The sequence below is a fragment of the Rana temporaria genome, chromosome 13 (assembly GCF_905171775.1).
Source record: "Rana temporaria chromosome 13, aRanTem1.1, whole genome shotgun sequence".
NCBI classification, from domain to species: domain Eukaryota; kingdom Metazoa; phylum Chordata; class Amphibia; order Anura; family Ranidae; genus Rana; species Rana temporaria.
The window spans coordinates 105658492-105675781 of NC_053501.1; the positions used below are offsets into that span (position 1 = coordinate 105658492).

Here is a 17290-nt window from a genome sequence, read left to right on the forward strand (position 1 = left end):
ACCTAAATAATAATATTAATAATTATTTGCACCAATTAATTGAAGCTCCTGAAGAAGCGACAATTCCGGTTGCGAAACATGTAGAGCCAATTTTTAACCCTTCAAGGACCCCGTGGATACACCCAGGAGATACTTTTTACTCAGCATGGGCTTTATTTCGTTCTACAGCCTTTCAGCAAGTTTACAATATATTCATTGAGTATTCTCTCTGGGACAAGCCACCCGGCCTTTTCTAATTTTGTATTTCTAATTATAGATGCATCATGTGTACAATGTGATATTTTGTGAATTATTAAAAATGCGTTACTTGTGGACAGGGGCGGACTGACAACTCATGGGGCCCCTGGGCAATAGAAGATTATAGGGCCCGCGGGCCTACAGATAGCCACCACGCCAGGAGGCAGTGGAGAGGCGGGGCAGCTAAAATCTTGTGATTTTCACATCAAAAGCATGTTGGTATTGGACATAACACAGATTTTTACATACTGTCCCTGGTTTTACTGAGCCTGGCAACCCCGATGGGGCCCCCTAGCGGCATTGGGCCCTCGTGCAGTGCCCGAGTGCCTGAATGGTCAGTCCGCCCCTGCTTGTGGACCATTTATAGTTATGTTACGTTACAAGACAGTTACTTACTTGCGTGTGATGAACCCATGGAACCATTCCGGGAATTGACCCATGTTGACCAGCTTCTTCCTTTGAGTCTTCTCAAACCACTGATACGTCTGTTCCTTTAGCTTCACCCCTGGTTTTACTTTTATGTCTTTAGCTGGTGTAATCTTAGAGGTCCCGGGTTCATCCTGCTTCGTTCTTGGTTTTAGTGTCATGTGTATGGTCAACGTATCCTTAGAGGTCCAATGTTTATCCTAAGCGAGGAATAGAACATACCAGTCATTCTCAAATTCACATCAAGAAGTATCTAATGTGGATAATCCATTAGGAAGATAAAGCTTGGTTTATGCTTTTTGAGATTGTGAAATTTCTCCAAAGAAACGTGTCTCTGTGTGGCTGTCCATGCGGCTCTCTGTTGTCATATACACAAGGGCATAATGAAGGTTTAATGGATCAAGTTTTTTGATCCGTTGCACCCCTACCAATTTATAGTTGCCATTAGTTAGCCTGTAGGCAGGTCCGGATTTACTCCCTTTGCCGCCCCAAGACCGGGTCCTTCAATGCCACCCCCCCCCCACACACACACACAATCAAATAGGGGGCCTTCATCCAGACCGGCACAGGGCACAACACATCAGGGTACAGTACAGAGCTCAGCACATCGGGGAACGGCACATCGTGACACATCAGAGCACGGGGCACATTTCACATCAGGGAACATAGCACATCAGGGCACGAGCACAGAGCACATGGCACATCAGGGCACATTATGGGGGACATTGTTTACCAGCCAGCATGCAGAGTAGCACAGGAAGCATTTGTAATAAGTTCTCTCTCATGTCATGCTGCTCCCCGGGTGCCTCTCCTCTCTTCTCGTCCAGCCCAGATGATGTCACAAGCAAATGGGGATTGATGAGAAGAGAGGAGGGGCAGCCGGGGAGCAGAGTGTCATGAGAGAGAACTTATTACACACGCTTCCTGTACTACCCAATCTCGATCTACCCATCAAGCGCCAGCTGTTGACGATTGACAGGTAGATTGCCGCAGACCTCCAATGCAGATTAGGCGGCTGCTGTAACCAGCCCACTGAGCGCACCGGGAAACTCTCAGTAGTCCCGATGGCCAGTCCATCCCTGCCCCCTGTTGCCAAAGCGCCAGTGCCGCCCCTGCACCCACTGCCGCCCCGAGGCCTGGCCTTGTCTGGAATCCGGCCCTGCCTGTAGGTATGACTATGGTTGGTACATTCGATTCTAGGTTCCTTACAGGACACAGACTGGTAAAGGTTTATTTCAGTTGCAATGAGAAGCTACGAACAGCTAGGATTGAGGAGTATGGGTAACAGCAGATAATATAAATTATATTATTATAGCTATAATATTATTTTAACATTATATGGCTTCTGCACCATGGGAGTCGTTAGTGTACCTCGTCTTTAGGGGCCTCAGACTTTGGCTCTGTCGCATGCTTGAGTGTGGCGTCACTGCCACTAAGACTTGCCGATTCTTCCTTGTCCTGGGGAAGAGGCCTGAATGTGCTGAAGAGAACGGGAGGGAAATCTGTAAAGAACAAATGAGGATTAATAGGTTTTAGGAAACCAATATTCCATAATGGTTATTTTTTTGCAATTTTTTGAAATATTGGAGGTTAGACTAAAGGATTAAAGTGGAGCTCTGGCCCGAAATTACACTTTTTAAATAAAAATACCCTTATAATACACAAGCTTAAATGTATTCTGGTAAAGTTAGTCTGTAAACTAAGGTCCGTTTTGTTAGGTTATTACAGCATTTTGAAAGTTTATAAACTAGCATTAGACCGTGGCCATCTTAAGTGTGGGCATATGAAGCCAGACTGCGATTGTTTGGGCGAAGGGTTTTCAGGGGCGGCTGCCACCGATCGCCGAACATACAAAAACATTCACTGAGAAGCAGGGCGGTTGGGTTTGCCGCCGTTCGCAGGACATATAAAAAAAAATTGACAGGGGGGGGAGGGGTTTGCCGACGATCGCGGGACATAAAAAAAACATTAAGAAGTAGGGGTGGGAGGGTCGATAGAAGTTAAAGCCCATCTTGAGACTACATTTTGTTTTTACTTTTAGGGCCCCTTGAAGGTTAACAAAAAAAATGTTTTGCATCAATCCTAACCTTCAATCTTGAGTTGTTCCTATTGCTATTATGGCAAGTTGGCTGTCCATGCGGCTCTCTGTTGTCATATAGACAGTATACACATATATTGACCCATATTGGTTGACCTATTGTATTTCATCTAAGATTTTTATCATGCTACTCTGGTCCACTGGCCCTTGAGATGGGTGTCTTTTATAGCCAGTCATAATTACCATCAAATTAATACCTTCTTGACATAATTTCTAACTATGACAAACCAGCTGTATACCTCAAGTGGTTCCTGAAGAAGCCCAATATGGGTGAAACACGTCAATCCCACCATCACTATGGGTTCTCTTGACTGTATGGCATATTTGGCAACAATGTATACATGTTTTTAGAATATATGTTTCAATGGATTAATAAATTGTGTTTTTTTAAACATATTATCTGGTTTATTATAGGCTGTTGCATGTTTAACAATCCTCCATATCCCTGTATCTCCCCTTGTAGAAAACCCAAGGACTTCCTAGCTTTTCCAAATACTGATTTCTCCCCCACCCAACCTTTCTCTTGCTCCTATCAGTAGCCCTTTCCTGCCATAAGATGTCCTCCTCCCACCAGGCTGACTGACGCCCAGTGTCAACATCAGAAGGCTAAAGACATACTGTAATTAAATTCAGGGGGGTCTTGGACCCAACCTCTGAGGTGGTACCACCACTGCCTCCTGCATTAAAAGTGCATTGATGTTGATGTAGCACCCTGATGTTTAGGCAGGGTTGCTATTAAATTTATTTTCCAAGTGATAGTTGCTTTGGCCAATTGATAGGAGATCAATTGATTTCACCCCAATTTGGAATTGCTGCACTTCTGTCTTCTGTCACTAGGTGGCCCGGTATCTGGTGGCATTAGATAAGACAAGGGCATTGCGAGGACATATTAGGAATGAATGGGGTGTCTCAGCCAATGGGCGGGGATTTTCTTAGGTCCCTTGGCCTGCTGGGAGAGCCTATTTATTTGGGTGGAGTCAGGTGATCGGGGGTCCGGTGCCACCTGGATGGCTGTCTGGGTGGATGTGTGTAGTGCTGCCCTGGGCTTCTAGGCCAGAGCCTAAGGCCTATGCCTGGGACATCTGGCTGCTAAGCTGTCTGAGGGCCTATCCAGAATCAAGAGAGTAGCGTAGGGTTGGGATTGCGGCTTGAAGCCGGCCGGAGAACCTGTCGTAGTTGGAGGTAGAGGGGAAACTGTTGCCACTAAAGGACCATCCACCTTACCATCCACTGAGTAGCTGAAGCAATTACCAGAGCAGTATTCTCACCAACCGGCGCGGCGATCCAGCAGGCTGGCCGGAGCACTGGGGGCTATATTAGTCCGGCAGGATGGGTGTTTTTTTTTTTTCATGCAGAGGGCATCTTTTTTGCCGCCCCCCTCCCCCCATGGCGCCCATGGCACTTGCCATGGCTGCCATACCTTACATACGCCACTGCTTGCATTAAACCCACTATGCCTCGTAACCCTTTGTACACAGAAGGATGTCAGCTGCCCCTAACTCTAGAGGTCACCATTAGGCCTGAAGAGGCCCGGGCAGAGGCGGCTCTTTAATTAGGCGGTCGCCTAAGGCCTTGCAGTCACAGGGGCCTCGCGGCTGCCTAACTTACCCAATGCATTACCCCAGTTTTGTGGGACAGGGGACGTTAGGGCTGCTGTGCTCAGGCAGCGTTAAGAGCCCAGTGTCCCTAACAACCAGTGAATATCGGTGACACCACCCCTTGTGATGTCAATGACCCAGCATGCTCTCAGTCAATGATGTCACAAGGTGGCGGGTTCACCGGGTGAAATCACTGGCTGGCACCTGCCCCTTAGTTATTAAAGAGCAGGATCTGGAGGGCTTCCAGATTCCAATAAGCCCCCTGCCCACAGACCCCCACAACCACCGGCCAGGGTTGTGGGGGAAGAGGCTCTTGTCCTTGAATTATTTTTCCCCCATCATGGGCGAGAGTGGGGCCCCATGTCAAGTTTTGCCTAAGGCCCTACAAAGCCTAGAGCCGCCTCTGGGCCCGGGACTTGGCTACATTAATATAAACAAGAACATGCGGCTGCTCAGAGCTGTACTCACGTGCAGCATCGTGGCAAAAAAATTCTGGCACATTGGGTTGTTATTTGCAGGGTTCAAATAGGCGGTGAGGAGGTGACATAAGTTGTGGTTTTGCAGGACAAAACAAACATAGGCAGCATTTCTACAAAAAATAAAAAAAAGAATAAAAAAGCATGCAAATAGGGAAGTGGCCCTTGTCTTCAGTTACACAAAAGAAAAGCTTTGTACTCGCAGGGCTGCCGTCACAATCTCTGCCAGCCCATTGTATATGGATTTATTCACCAAGAGTGAGAGACTGCGCAGACAACTTGCTCTAAAAAGGATGACCTTAAAGTGGATGTAAACCCAAAAATGTATTTTTGTTTTTTTGATGTCACAATGTAGAGAATACGATTTCCTATCATCTGTGCCCAGTCTTGCCACACAGAATTAATCCAGCGCTGAGCAATCCTCTTTTTATTGTTCAGTGAGATAAAACAGACTTCCAGATAAAGACCAAAGTCCTTGCTTGAGTGACAGGTTATTTACATATCTCGTGCTCTAGCTTGCAGACATGCACAGCTTCTGTAAAGTGCACAATTCACATCCCCCTCCCCTCTCCCGTCCAGATCTCCCAGGATTGGCTGTCTTTCCTGTGTTTTGATTAAATGGTTTTCAAAATATGGGGTGATCCACAGTTCAGTGTAAACAGCCATCAGAATATACATAGACAATAAGCTGTGCATGTCTGCAAGCTAGTGCACAAGATATGTAAATAACCTGTCACTCAAGCAAGGACTTTGGTCTTTATCTGGAAGTCTGTTTTATTTCACTGAAAAATGAAAAGAGGATTGCTCAGCGCTGGATTAACTATGTGTGGCAAGACTGGGCACAGATGATAGGAAATCTTATTCTCTACATTGTGACATGGAAAAAAAAAAAAAAAAAAAAAAGCACTGGTGGGTTTAACCAATCATTTTTTCTGTAGGATTCTCCTTTAAGGGGGCATGCAGGGGGTGTGTCCTATGCCTACATACTTTTGCTAATAGGTGTCCTTCATTCCCATCTCAAAAAAAAAATGGGAGGTATGACTACTACTACTACTACTACTACTACTACTACTACTACTACTACTACTACTAGAACCACTACTAGAACTACATAATATTAATAATAATAATAATAATAATAAATTAACCACTTCCTGCCCGTAGGACATCATATGACGTCCTGGACTTTGAGTGGAGATCTCTGAATGATGGGTGCAGCTCCAGGCATCATTCAGATATCCTTTTTTCAGCAGGCGATTCCCTCTAAAGTGAATTAAATCATAGCGGCTGTTTAGCGGCTTGATTGCTTTTACAGGCGGCGAGAGGGGATGTCCCCCCCTCCTGCCACCCTCCGGTACTTCTCTCGGCTCGCCCGTGCGATCAGCGAGCCTGAGAAAAAAAATGGCGGCGGTTTACAATAGAACTGACGGTGGACCAGATGGTCCCTGACTATCTCTATGACCCTCAGAGGCCAGAAGTGGAGTTATGACGTCACTTTTGGTGTTGGCAGATGTAATCACTGAGATTGTTTTTCTTTTGGTGATCTCAGGCTTTGTAGAATAGAGGTGAGATGTGGGGACTTATAGACCCCAGATCTCTCCGTAATAAGGACCTGTCATGCCCTATTCATATTACAAGGGACGTTTACATTCGTAATAGGAAAAAAGTGATAATTTTTTTTTAAAAGGCAAAATGTAAAAAAATTAATTGGGCAAACTTTACGGCTTTGTTTATTAATCATCCAAGATTTTACAATACATGGCTCCATAATGCGGCAAAGTCAGTCTGTACCCTTAGCAGAGAAACAACCCCAAAGCATCATGTTTCCACCTCCGTGCTCTGACTGTAGGGATTGTATTCTTATGCCGCGAACACACGACCGTTATCAATGCCATGGAAAAAAAACTATGTTCTTCGGTCGTGTTTATGTGGCATTCGGGTCATAGTTTGTTTTCTTCCTCCAAACACGGCAAATCAATTTAATGCCAAAAAGCTAAATTTTGGTCTCATCTGACCACAGAACTTTCTCCCAATCCTTCTCTGAATCATTCAGAAGTCTATTGGCAAACTTCAGATGGGTCTGTACACGTTTTTTCTTTTCTTTTGTCATTGCACTATAGTGATCATCACATTATTTCTAATGTATATGCACCAAGTTATCACTGATAGAACACTGGCATTAATGAAATAATTTTTTCACAGCACTTTTTGGAATTTTTTGTTATTGTGCGATTTTTTTTTTTTGTGTGCATTTTTTTTGTTTTTGTTATTGCAAAATATTGGTTATTATAGTGGGTGTAATCGTCATCACCTCGCACATGTTAAAGCGGAGCTCCACCCTAAAGTGGAACTTCCGCTCATCGGAAACCCTCCCCCCCCTCCGGTTTCACATTTGACACCTTTTAGGGGGAGGGGGGGTGCAGATACCTGTCTAAAGAGAGGTATTTTCACCCACTTCCGGCCACACAGTCTGCGGGTAGACTGCGGGCAGGGCGTCAGATAAAGCCCCCCCCCCCCGTTGTGTTCTGGGAAACACACGGATACCAGAACACAGGGGACCAGTGAGCACGGCGCACACGACTCGCGCATGCGCCGTAGGAAACCGGGCAGTGAAGCCGCAATGCTTCACTTCCTGGTTCCCTCACCGAGGATGGCAGTGAGGGCAGCAGAGTGACGAGCGATCGCTCGTCACTCTGCTGCCGACAGCGCTGGACTCCAGGACAGGTAAATGTCCTAATATTAAAAGTCAGCAGCTGCAGTATTTGTAGCTGCTGGCTTTTAATATTTTTTTTTTTCGGCGGAAGATCCGCTTTAATTTTAGAATGCATGTAGTTTAATTAGCGCCTACTTTATATTTTTTTGTTTGATTTATTAAACAGACTTAAATAGCAACTGTCACACATTACATTTATATAGGGTTGGCGCCTTTTATATATTTTTTTATTTTATGTTTAATCTTTTTTATTGATATTGCAATAAAATAAGACAAATCGACAATAACAATAGCATGTCAGTAAATACAAACGGGTCAGAGGAGCGCCTATTATATTTTCAAATAATCCCTATATCTATCTATCGATAAATATCTGTGTAATTATATATATATATATATATATATATATATATATATATACACACACACACACACACAGATAGATAGGATATGTCTATATAGATCGATCTATCCATTTTTTTTATTTTTTTTTAACACACACATATATAGTATACAGTAAATATACTGTACAGTATACAGTGTAATGGAATGTGGCTCGAATGTCCTCAACAAATCTGGCACCTCATCCCGAATAATTGTTAGAACAAAAAGGGTATAGGCAATTGGGATTAGAACAATGCCTAAACAATAGAAAATTGACAATAGTACTTAAAAAGTTATATTTTATTATACAAAAATTTATGACATACAATACATTCATAGGTGCATAAAAACAACAGCGCAGTAGTATACTATTTAAAACTGGCCAAGGCATTAACGACCTACTAAGGTTACAAGTTAATAAGCCCTACATGTTTCGCCAAACATTGGCTTCTTCAGGGGACATAGTAACCAGTATTGTCTCTAGAAAAACAGAAATGCAACATGTCAAATAATCTTGAAGGACATACATTGTGAAATCATCTACATGTTTCAGTATATTAAACTGGTATCATGACATGGCTAAGTATATACAAAATAAACTCACAGCCAGGGATAAACCTTGTAAATATAAGGTTATCTCTGGAAACAGTTAGCAGCTCTCTGTTGCCGTTCCCGTCAAAGTAGCAGGTACAAGAGATTACAGTAAACTGGCAGTAGAGGGCTGTTGGCATCTCCAACCAGCGCAGCAGGAACACGTTAGATCATGTCAAGGAGACACAACCCGGTCACCGATGTCAAGAGACCGTTGCAGCCTATATGCGAGGTTACAAGAATGAGCAATGTACATTTCACTACAATTTACCAGGATGTTGTACAAAAGGTACAGACAAAAAGGGGTAGCCGGTACAGCCAACATACATGCTGCTCTGTATACAAGACCAATTAGAGGGAAATTACCAGGTATTTTTTTCCCCAGCAGGAACGCGGGGGAACGCAGTTCCTGTACCTCCAGCTCTGAATGTATGTAATGGCAAGGGGTGCTAAGGGTTTACTGGAGGGTCTATTAATGCTGACTGCTGGGGGATCTATTGTTGCTGGAGGGATCTATTTATACAGGAGGAGGGTCTATTGTTACTGGGGAGGTCAGTTGTCGCTAAGAGGGGATCTATTGTTTCTGGGGGGGCTGTTATGCTACTAGGAGACAATGGTTGCTGGGAGACAACTGTTGAGGGAGGGGTCTATTGTTGCTAGCTGTTCAAAGTCTATTGTTGCTGGGGGAGCTCCATTGTTGCTGGCTACAGGGGATCTATTTTACTTCTTATCATTAACAAATTACTTAGCACCACAAAAATTGATACTTTGAGAGGTTGGTAGGGGGTGGAACCAAGTAATGGTGCTTGGAGGTGGGTAGGGAGTGGAACCAAAGAATGGTGCTCAGAGGTGGGTAGGGGGTGTAACCAAAGAATGGTGCTCGGAGGTGGGTAGGGGGTGGAACCAAGGAATGGTGCTCGGAGGTGGGTAGGGGGTGGAACCAAGGAATGGTGCTCGGAGGTGGGTAGGGGGTGGAACCAAGGAATGGTGCTCGGAGGTGGGTAGGGGGTGGAACCAAGGAATGGTGCTCGGAGGTGGGTAGGGGGTGGAACCAAGGAATGGTGTTCGGAGGTGGGTAGGGGGTGGAACCAAGGAATGGTGCTCGGAGGTGGAACCAAGGAATGGTGCTCAGAGGTGGGTAGGGGGTGGAACCAAGGAATGGTGCTCGGAGGTGGGTAGGGGGTGGAACCAAGGAATGGTGCCCGGAGGTGGGTAGGGGTGGACACAACAGGTGACTCGGAAGTAGGGAGTTCCTGCACCTATTCTCTGAGAAAAAAAGCCCTGGAAATTACAATGTATATTTTTGTACCTAAAAAGTACTAAACTGCCAAAAGTGCTGCAGAAATGTTTTTATGGGGCCCCATGATTCATATTCATGTCCTTCGTGCGAAGAGTGGAAAAGTGACAGCTTCTTCAGAGGATGTATTAAACGGCACAAAAACAGGAAGTGGTGGTGTAGTGCTTAATAAACAGTTTGTCAAAGCTAAGACAGTGACATGAAGAAGATGTCATCAAAAATACAATACAATCTAAGATATATTAGAGGAAGTTAATACCAAGGAGCCTCCCCACATGAGCATGGACTGGTCTCTGTGGGGGATGCAGAGGAGCACCTGTACTGTGGGAGGATGCAGAAGTACTGGGATTTTTTGTTGTCTGACCATTGGCCATGCAAACTGGGATTTTTCGTTGTCTGACCATTGGCCATGCAAACCAAGGATTTTCTCTGGTCTGACCATGCAAACCAAGGGTTTTCTCTGGTCTGACCATGCAAACCAAGGGTTTTCTCTGGTCTGACCATGCAAACCAAGGGTTTTCTCTGGTCTGACCATGCAAACCAAGTGTTTTCTCTGGTCTGACCATGCAAACCAAGTGTTTTCTCTGGTCTGACCATGCAAACCAAGGGTTTTCTCTGGTCTGACCATGCAAACCAAGGGTTTTCTCTGGTCTGACCATGCAAACCAAGGGTTTTCTCTGGTCTGACCATGCAAACCAAGGGTTTTCTCTGGTCTGACCATTGGCCATGCCAACCAAGGTTTTCTCTGGTCTGACCATTGGCCACTTGGGCCATGCACTTATCTCTGTAAGGAGACAGAGGAGAGAGTCCCATGCTCCCCCTCTGGTGCTCAGAGGTGGGTAGGGGGTGTAACCAAGGAATGGTGCTCGGAGGTGGGTAGGGGGTGTAACCAAGGAATGGTGCTCGGAGGTGGGTAGGGGGTGTAACCAAGGAATGGTGCTCGGAGGTGGGTAGGGGGTGGAACCAAGGAATGGTGCTCGGAGGTGGGTAGGGGGTGGAACCAAGGAATGGTGCCCGGAGGTGGGTAGGGGTGGACACAACAGGTGACTCGGAAGTAGGGAGTTCCTGCACCTATTCTCTGAGAAAAAAAGCCCTGGAAATTACAATGTATATTTTTGTGCCTAAAAAGTACTAAACTGCCAAAAGTGCTGCAGAAATGTTTTTATGGGGCCCCATGTTTCATATTCATGTCCTTCGTGCGAAGAGTGGCCATTGGCCATGCCAACCAAGGTTTTCTCTGGTCTGACCATTGGCCATGCCAACCAAGGTTTTCTCTGGTCTGACCATGCCGACCAGGGTTTTCTCTGGTCTGACCATTGGCTGTACAAACCAGGGTTTTCTTTGGTCTGACCATTGGCCACACACTGATCTCTGTAGATGGACAGAGGAGAGTCCCATTCTTCTCTGGTATATGGAAATACCAGGCTTTCCTCTGATCTGACCATTGGCCACGAAAGCCATGCACTGATCTCTGTGGAGAGGCAAAGTAGAGTCTGAAGAATTGCTGGCATACAGAAGTACTAGAATTTTCTCTGGACTGACCATTGGCTATGTGAGCCAGGCATTGCTCTTTGTGGAGTGGCAGTGGAGAGTCCTATGCTCCTCTAGTATATAGAAGTAGCAGGATTTCCTCAGGTCTGACCATTAGCCACATGAGCAATGCCACGATTTCTGTAGAGGCAGAGGAGAGTCCCTGCTCCCCCCCCCGTAAAAAGAAGTACCAGGATTTCCTTTGGCCTGACCATTGGCCACATGAGCCATGCAATGATCTCTGTAGAGAGGCAGAGGAGAGTCCCATGCTTCTCCAATATACGGACCTGTCAACTTTTCCTCTGGTCTGACCATTGGCCACATGAGCCATGCACTTATCTCTGTAAGGAGACAGAGGAGAGAGTCCCATGCTCCTCCCGGATATGGAAGTACCAGGATTTTGCGTGGTCTGACCATTGTCAATATGAGCTGTGCACTGATCTTTGTAGAGAGGCAAAAGGAGTGTCCCATGCTTCTCCTATACATGGTAGTACCAGGATTTATTCTGGTCTCACCTTTGGCCACATGAGCCATGTACTGATCTCTGTGGAAAGGCAAAGTAGAGTCCCATGCTCTGCTGGTATATGGAAGTATATGGTACTGATATTTTCACTGGTCTTACCATTGTATATGTGAGCCACGCTTTTTTAGGCTCAAGTTCTGCTTTAAGCTGGTGCGGTCATGGTTATGCAGTAATGTTTGACAGCTTACCTCTCTGTGTGCTCAGACTAAGAGGCCGGCCACTCTCACCTGGCTGCTTAAGTAATCTCCACCCCAGGCCCTATCAGGGAACTCTATATTAACATGTGCACTGCCAGCCAGCCCTGCTGATCAATATTGTGTGTTTTGGCTTCCGTGTGCCGATTGCTATGTGTCCTACGTCTTCGCCTGTTTACCGACTTTGACTTGTTCTTGACTGTCCTCGTCTGCTTCATACTCTGACGTGTTCTTCGACTATCCCCATCTGCTTGTTGCCCTGACCTTTTGGCTAATCTCCTGACTATCCTTGTTGTTCCAGGCTGCTGCTGCTTCCTTTCTCTCTCTCCTGTAGTCTACTGTGAGCATGAGCTAGGAGACCCTGGGGGACGCAACCTGGAGACAGTTGCAGCGCAGTCCATCCACACCACTAGAGGCTCTGGTGAACACCAGCTGGCTCCTAGACTCCGCGCCCTGGGGAATCTATGCTCTAGCTCCCAGTGGGATCTGTGTTGTGCTCCAGTGGACTTCCCTCCCTGAACCTCCCAGAGCTCAATCCGCAGCAGTCAGTCCTAGGGTCCACTACCTTAGCGTTGCACTCAATGAACATCCGCATGGAAGAAAACAATCGGGCCTTTAGGAATAAAATTAAGACCCACCTCTTCTGAAGGACCTTGGACGAATTTGGACATAAAAGCGCCTTGAGGCGATTCAGTTCACATTTGTTAGCGCTATACAAGTTACTCACTGACTCCTGACTCCTACAGAGTGCATCTGTCACCTGGCCTCAGGTGACCTGACAGGTGCAACAAATTTTAGAATACTGTATATACTCGAGTATAAGCCGACCCGAATATAAGCTGAGGCACCCAATTTTACCACAAAAAAACTGGGAAAGCGTATTGACTCGAATATAGGCCTAGGGTGTCCATCTGCATGCCTGACTGTGCCTCACTGTGTCCATGTGCATGCCTCACTGGGCCCATGCCTCACTGTGCCCATGCCTCACTGTGCCCATGCCTCACTGTGCCCATGCCTAGACTTACGCTTAACATGGGAGTATATAGAAGGGGTGCCCGGCTTTGAAAAACCGGTGGTCCCCCAGACAGCAAACTTTGCACACTTGTAGAGGAGAACTGGGGCTACATGTGTGCCAAGTTCAGGGGACCTACAGCCGGCCGGTACCGGGTCCCCAAAGTTACCAGGGAAATTACCGTTTAACATGGGAGTCTATGGAAGGAGTGCCCGACTGTAGGTGCTCCCCGGCCGTAGGTCCACCGGACAACAAACTTTGCACAATTGTAGCGGAGATAGAGTTGGGCTATATGTGTACCAAGTTTGGGGTCCAGGAGACTTACGACCGGTACCGGGTCACCAAAGTCCGGGAGATCAGGCGCAAAACTGTGACTCGAGTATAAGCCAAGGGGGCATTTTCAGCACCCAAACATGTGCTGAAAAACTCTGCTTATACTCGAGTATATACGGTAATTAAAATTGTGTTTTTATGCAACCCCACCCAGTCAGCTACTAACCAAATTGGCTCTAATGGAAGCTAGAACCTTCTTTGGATACAGACATGTACATGAATAGTTCAGAGTGTTGGCGTTCTGGAGAATATCTTCCACTATACCACCAAATAAAATTAGCATAACCCCAGAGCATCTGCAGATATGTAATATGCGGTCACACTGCTGTAGTAGTTGGGAACATCAGATCAATACTTGGCAAGCCTGCAAATGTATTCCTAACCACAAAGCTTGCTACAGGTGTCGTTACTTTGGGGATACCCAGTGTTGGGGGCGATGTGACGTAGGTAACCCGTATCTTCTTACAGACTGTCTACCCTGCCTCCCACACCTCCCGATACCACAGGAAACCATAATGTCATATCTCCGCTATGTGTAACCCATATAAAACTGTCACATTTATGTGTTGTAATATCTTTCTGAAATGTTTTCAGTGTGCTGTTATTCCATTAGATTGCTAACTTCAGTGAAATGTTCTGACCTGAATATGGTCTTCTTTGATCATGGTCCTCTTGCATGAAGAAATTCCCCACCTGCTCACATCACTGAATGGTTCTTCCGACAAGGCAACCTCTCATTCGACCCCGAAGAGGCAAATTAAGAGTCTCTAAGCTGCCTTCAGACCTGGGAGTTGTAGCAATGCAAAGCAAACCTGGCATTCGATCCCGAATCACATGGCTAGATTATCCTGCCAATGGCGTGTATTGCCGTGAACCAGTGGCGGCTGGTGCTCCAAATTTTTTTGGGGGGCGCTAACAAACTGAAAAAAAACAAAACATCAATTGCAGCCTCACTGTGCCCATTAAACGCAGCTACTGTGCCCATCAATTGTCGCCACTGTGCCCATCAATTGCAGCCACTATGTCCATCAATTGCCACCAGTTTGCCCCATCAATAGCTGCCAGTTTTCCCCAAATGCCGACAGTTTGCCCCATCAAATGCCGCCAGTTTGCCCCATCAAATGCCGCCAGTTTGCCCCATCAAATGCCGCCAGTTTGCCCCATAAAGTGCTGCCAGTTTGCCCCATCAAATGCCGCCAGTTTGCTCCATCAAATGCCGCCAGTTTGCCCCATAAAGTGCCGCCAGTTTGCCCCATAAAGTGCCGCCAGTTTGCCCCATAAAGTGCCGCCAGTTTGCCCCATAAAGTGCCGCCAGTTTGCCCCATAAAGTGCCGCCAGTTTGCTCCATCAAATGCCGCCAGTTTGCCCCATAAAGTGCCGCCAGTTTGCCCCATAAAGTGCCGCCAGTTTGCCCCATAAAGTGCCGCCAGTTTGCCCCATCATTAGCCGCCAGTTTGCGCCATCAAATGCAGCCAGTTTGCCCCATCAAATTCTGCCAGTTTGCCCCATCAAATTCTGCCAGTTTGCCCCATCAAATGCAGCCAGTTTGCCCCATCAAATTCTGCCAGTTTGCCCCCCCACCTGGCACTTACCTTTCTTGGGTCATTGCCGTCCTCCACGCTCCCTCTGAGTCCTCAATGTCTTCTCCCATCTTCTTCATGTCATCTCTGCTATGATTGGACACCTCATAGGCGTCCAATCACAGCGCCTGTCGCTTCAGCCGGTAACCAGACCCGGGAGACCTGATTGGCTGAGAGGCGGGTCAGTGTTAGGGAATCGCTTCTCTAACACAGCACTGTGTAAACAGCGAACGCACAGCAGTGCGCCCGCTGTTTAACAATTTGGAAGCCTATTAGAGCCCACAGGCGCTAATCAGGCACTTCCAAAACACCCCCGCCGCTGTAATTCAGATGGCCGGCGCCCGACAAGGGGCCGGACACCTAAATAGGGGGCGGAAGCAGCGACAATAGATAGATTTATGCATTTCATGAATCTATCTATTGTTGATTGACGGGTGCAGGAGAGAGGGGGCCGCGCTCCTGCCTCCTCTATGGCCACTGCCATGAAGTCCATTTTGAATGAATGGACTGCCCTAATGCAACCTATGTGAAGCCACAAAAAAAAACGCACGTGATAATGCATTGCAACAGAATGAATAGGCGTATAGGGGGCCTAAAGCGCATGTGTCTGTAGTCTTACAAGCCAAAAGGAATGTAAAAGCAGACCGATTCAGCTTGGAAAGTGGTCAAATGCACCTGCGAAAGAATTCTAAAGAACCTCAAAGGCCTCTTAAACTGATCTTAAATATAAACTGAGCGCACCTGAAAGAAACTACATTTCTCTATCAACGCAAGTCCTACCGCCTGCCATTTTGCAGCAGCATACTTCCATATCTCCCAACTGTCCCTGATTTGGAGGGACTGTCCCTGATCTGAAGCAATGTCCCTCTGTCCCTCATTCCTCCTCATTTGTCCCTCATTTTGATCAGATCCATATAGTTGTATATAAAATGCACTTTTTATCTTTCAAAAAGTATTTCCAAGTGCTAAACCTTTCATCCAATTTCTAAATTGCTGCATTTGTAAATTTTAAAAGCAAAAATATAGGAATAGTAGTGGTAAAAAAAAAAAAAAAAAGCCCTTGTGGATTTAAATAACCTTTTTTTGGGTTAATTCTCCTTTAAGGGGGTGTGGCAGGGGGTGTGTCCTATGCCTACATACGTTTGTTAGTAGGTGTCCCTCATTCCCATCTCAAAATGTTGACAGAGTAGAAGTGCATACCTCCCTTCCTTCTAAGACTGGCCATACATTATACAATTTTTGTCTATAGATTTGCTATAGATTTACCAAAACCGCCATATAATATGGGGTCAAATCTAAACGCGTTCATTAAGACTAGACGTTCATTAAGATGACATCTAACACGCTACAAAGTGACTGTTAATGGAGTAAACCCCACAGTCATTGATGGGACCAACACCTAACACCCTACAGAATGACGGTTAATGGAGAAACCAACATAGACATGGGCAGTGGATAGTGTCAGTAGAGCAGTGGATGCCCTTTAACATGAAATGTACTCTCCAGAGTGCCTCTTAACATTAAATATGTCCATCAGCATACCCCTTATTTTATGTTAAAGGGGAAAGCTGATGGGCACATATGTTAGTGGGGGCTGAGTGATGGGCACATATTATGTTAAAGGGGCACGCTGATGGGGGCACCTGATGTAAAGGGGCACTCTGATGGGAACACCTGATGTAAAGACGCACTCTGATGGGAACACCTGATGTAAAGACGCACTCTGATGGGAACACCTGATGTAAAGAAGCACTCTGATGGGAACACCTGATGTAAAGAAGCACTCTGATGGGAACACCTGATGTAAAGAAGCACTCTGATGGGAACACCTGATGTAAAGGGGCACTCTGATGGGAACACCTGATGTAAAGGGGCACTCTGATGGGAACACCTGATGTAAAGAAGCACTCTGATGGGAACACCTGATGTAAAGAAGCACTCTGATGGGAACACCCGATGTAAAGGGATTCTCTAATTGTAGTTCCTGAACAACTGGAGGGCCATAATTTGAAGACCCCTGCTCTAGCCCATAGTGTCTTTCTAATGCCCTGTACACACAACCGTTTTTTCCGACGGAATTCCGCTCAAGCTGTCTTGCATGCACACGGTCACACCAAATTCCGACTGTCAAGAATGCGGTGACATACAACACTACAACGAGCCGAGAAAAATTAAATTCAATGCTTCCGAGCATGCGTCGACTTGATTCTGAGCATGCGTGTTTTTTAGTGCGTCGGAATTCCATACAGACGAACGGATTTTCCGATAGGATTTTTTTCCGTCAGAAAAATAGAGAAC

At 46.1% G+C, this 17290-nt stretch overlaps 1 protein-coding gene across 2 annotated transcripts in view; it reads right to left on the reverse strand.

The window, feature by feature from the left end:
• SH2D2A (SH2 domain containing 2A) overlaps positions 1–17290 on the reverse strand; it is a 48688-nt gene that overhangs the window by 27417 nt on the left and 3981 nt on the right. Inside the window, exons 1-3 of one of the 2 annotated variants that reach the window (XM_040332097.1) lie at positions 4828–5116; positions 2035–2165; positions 634–863 (exon numbers count right to left, since the gene is read on the reverse strand). In XM_040332097.1, coding sequence (XP_040188031.1) covers positions 634–824 — 191 coding nt within the window. In that variant the 5' untranslated portion in view covers positions 825–863; positions 2035–2165; positions 4828–5116. Of the gene's footprint in view, positions 1–633; positions 864–2034; positions 2166–4827; positions 5117–17290 lie in introns of those variants that run through there. The other variant, XM_040332095.1, reaches the window with a different exon arrangement.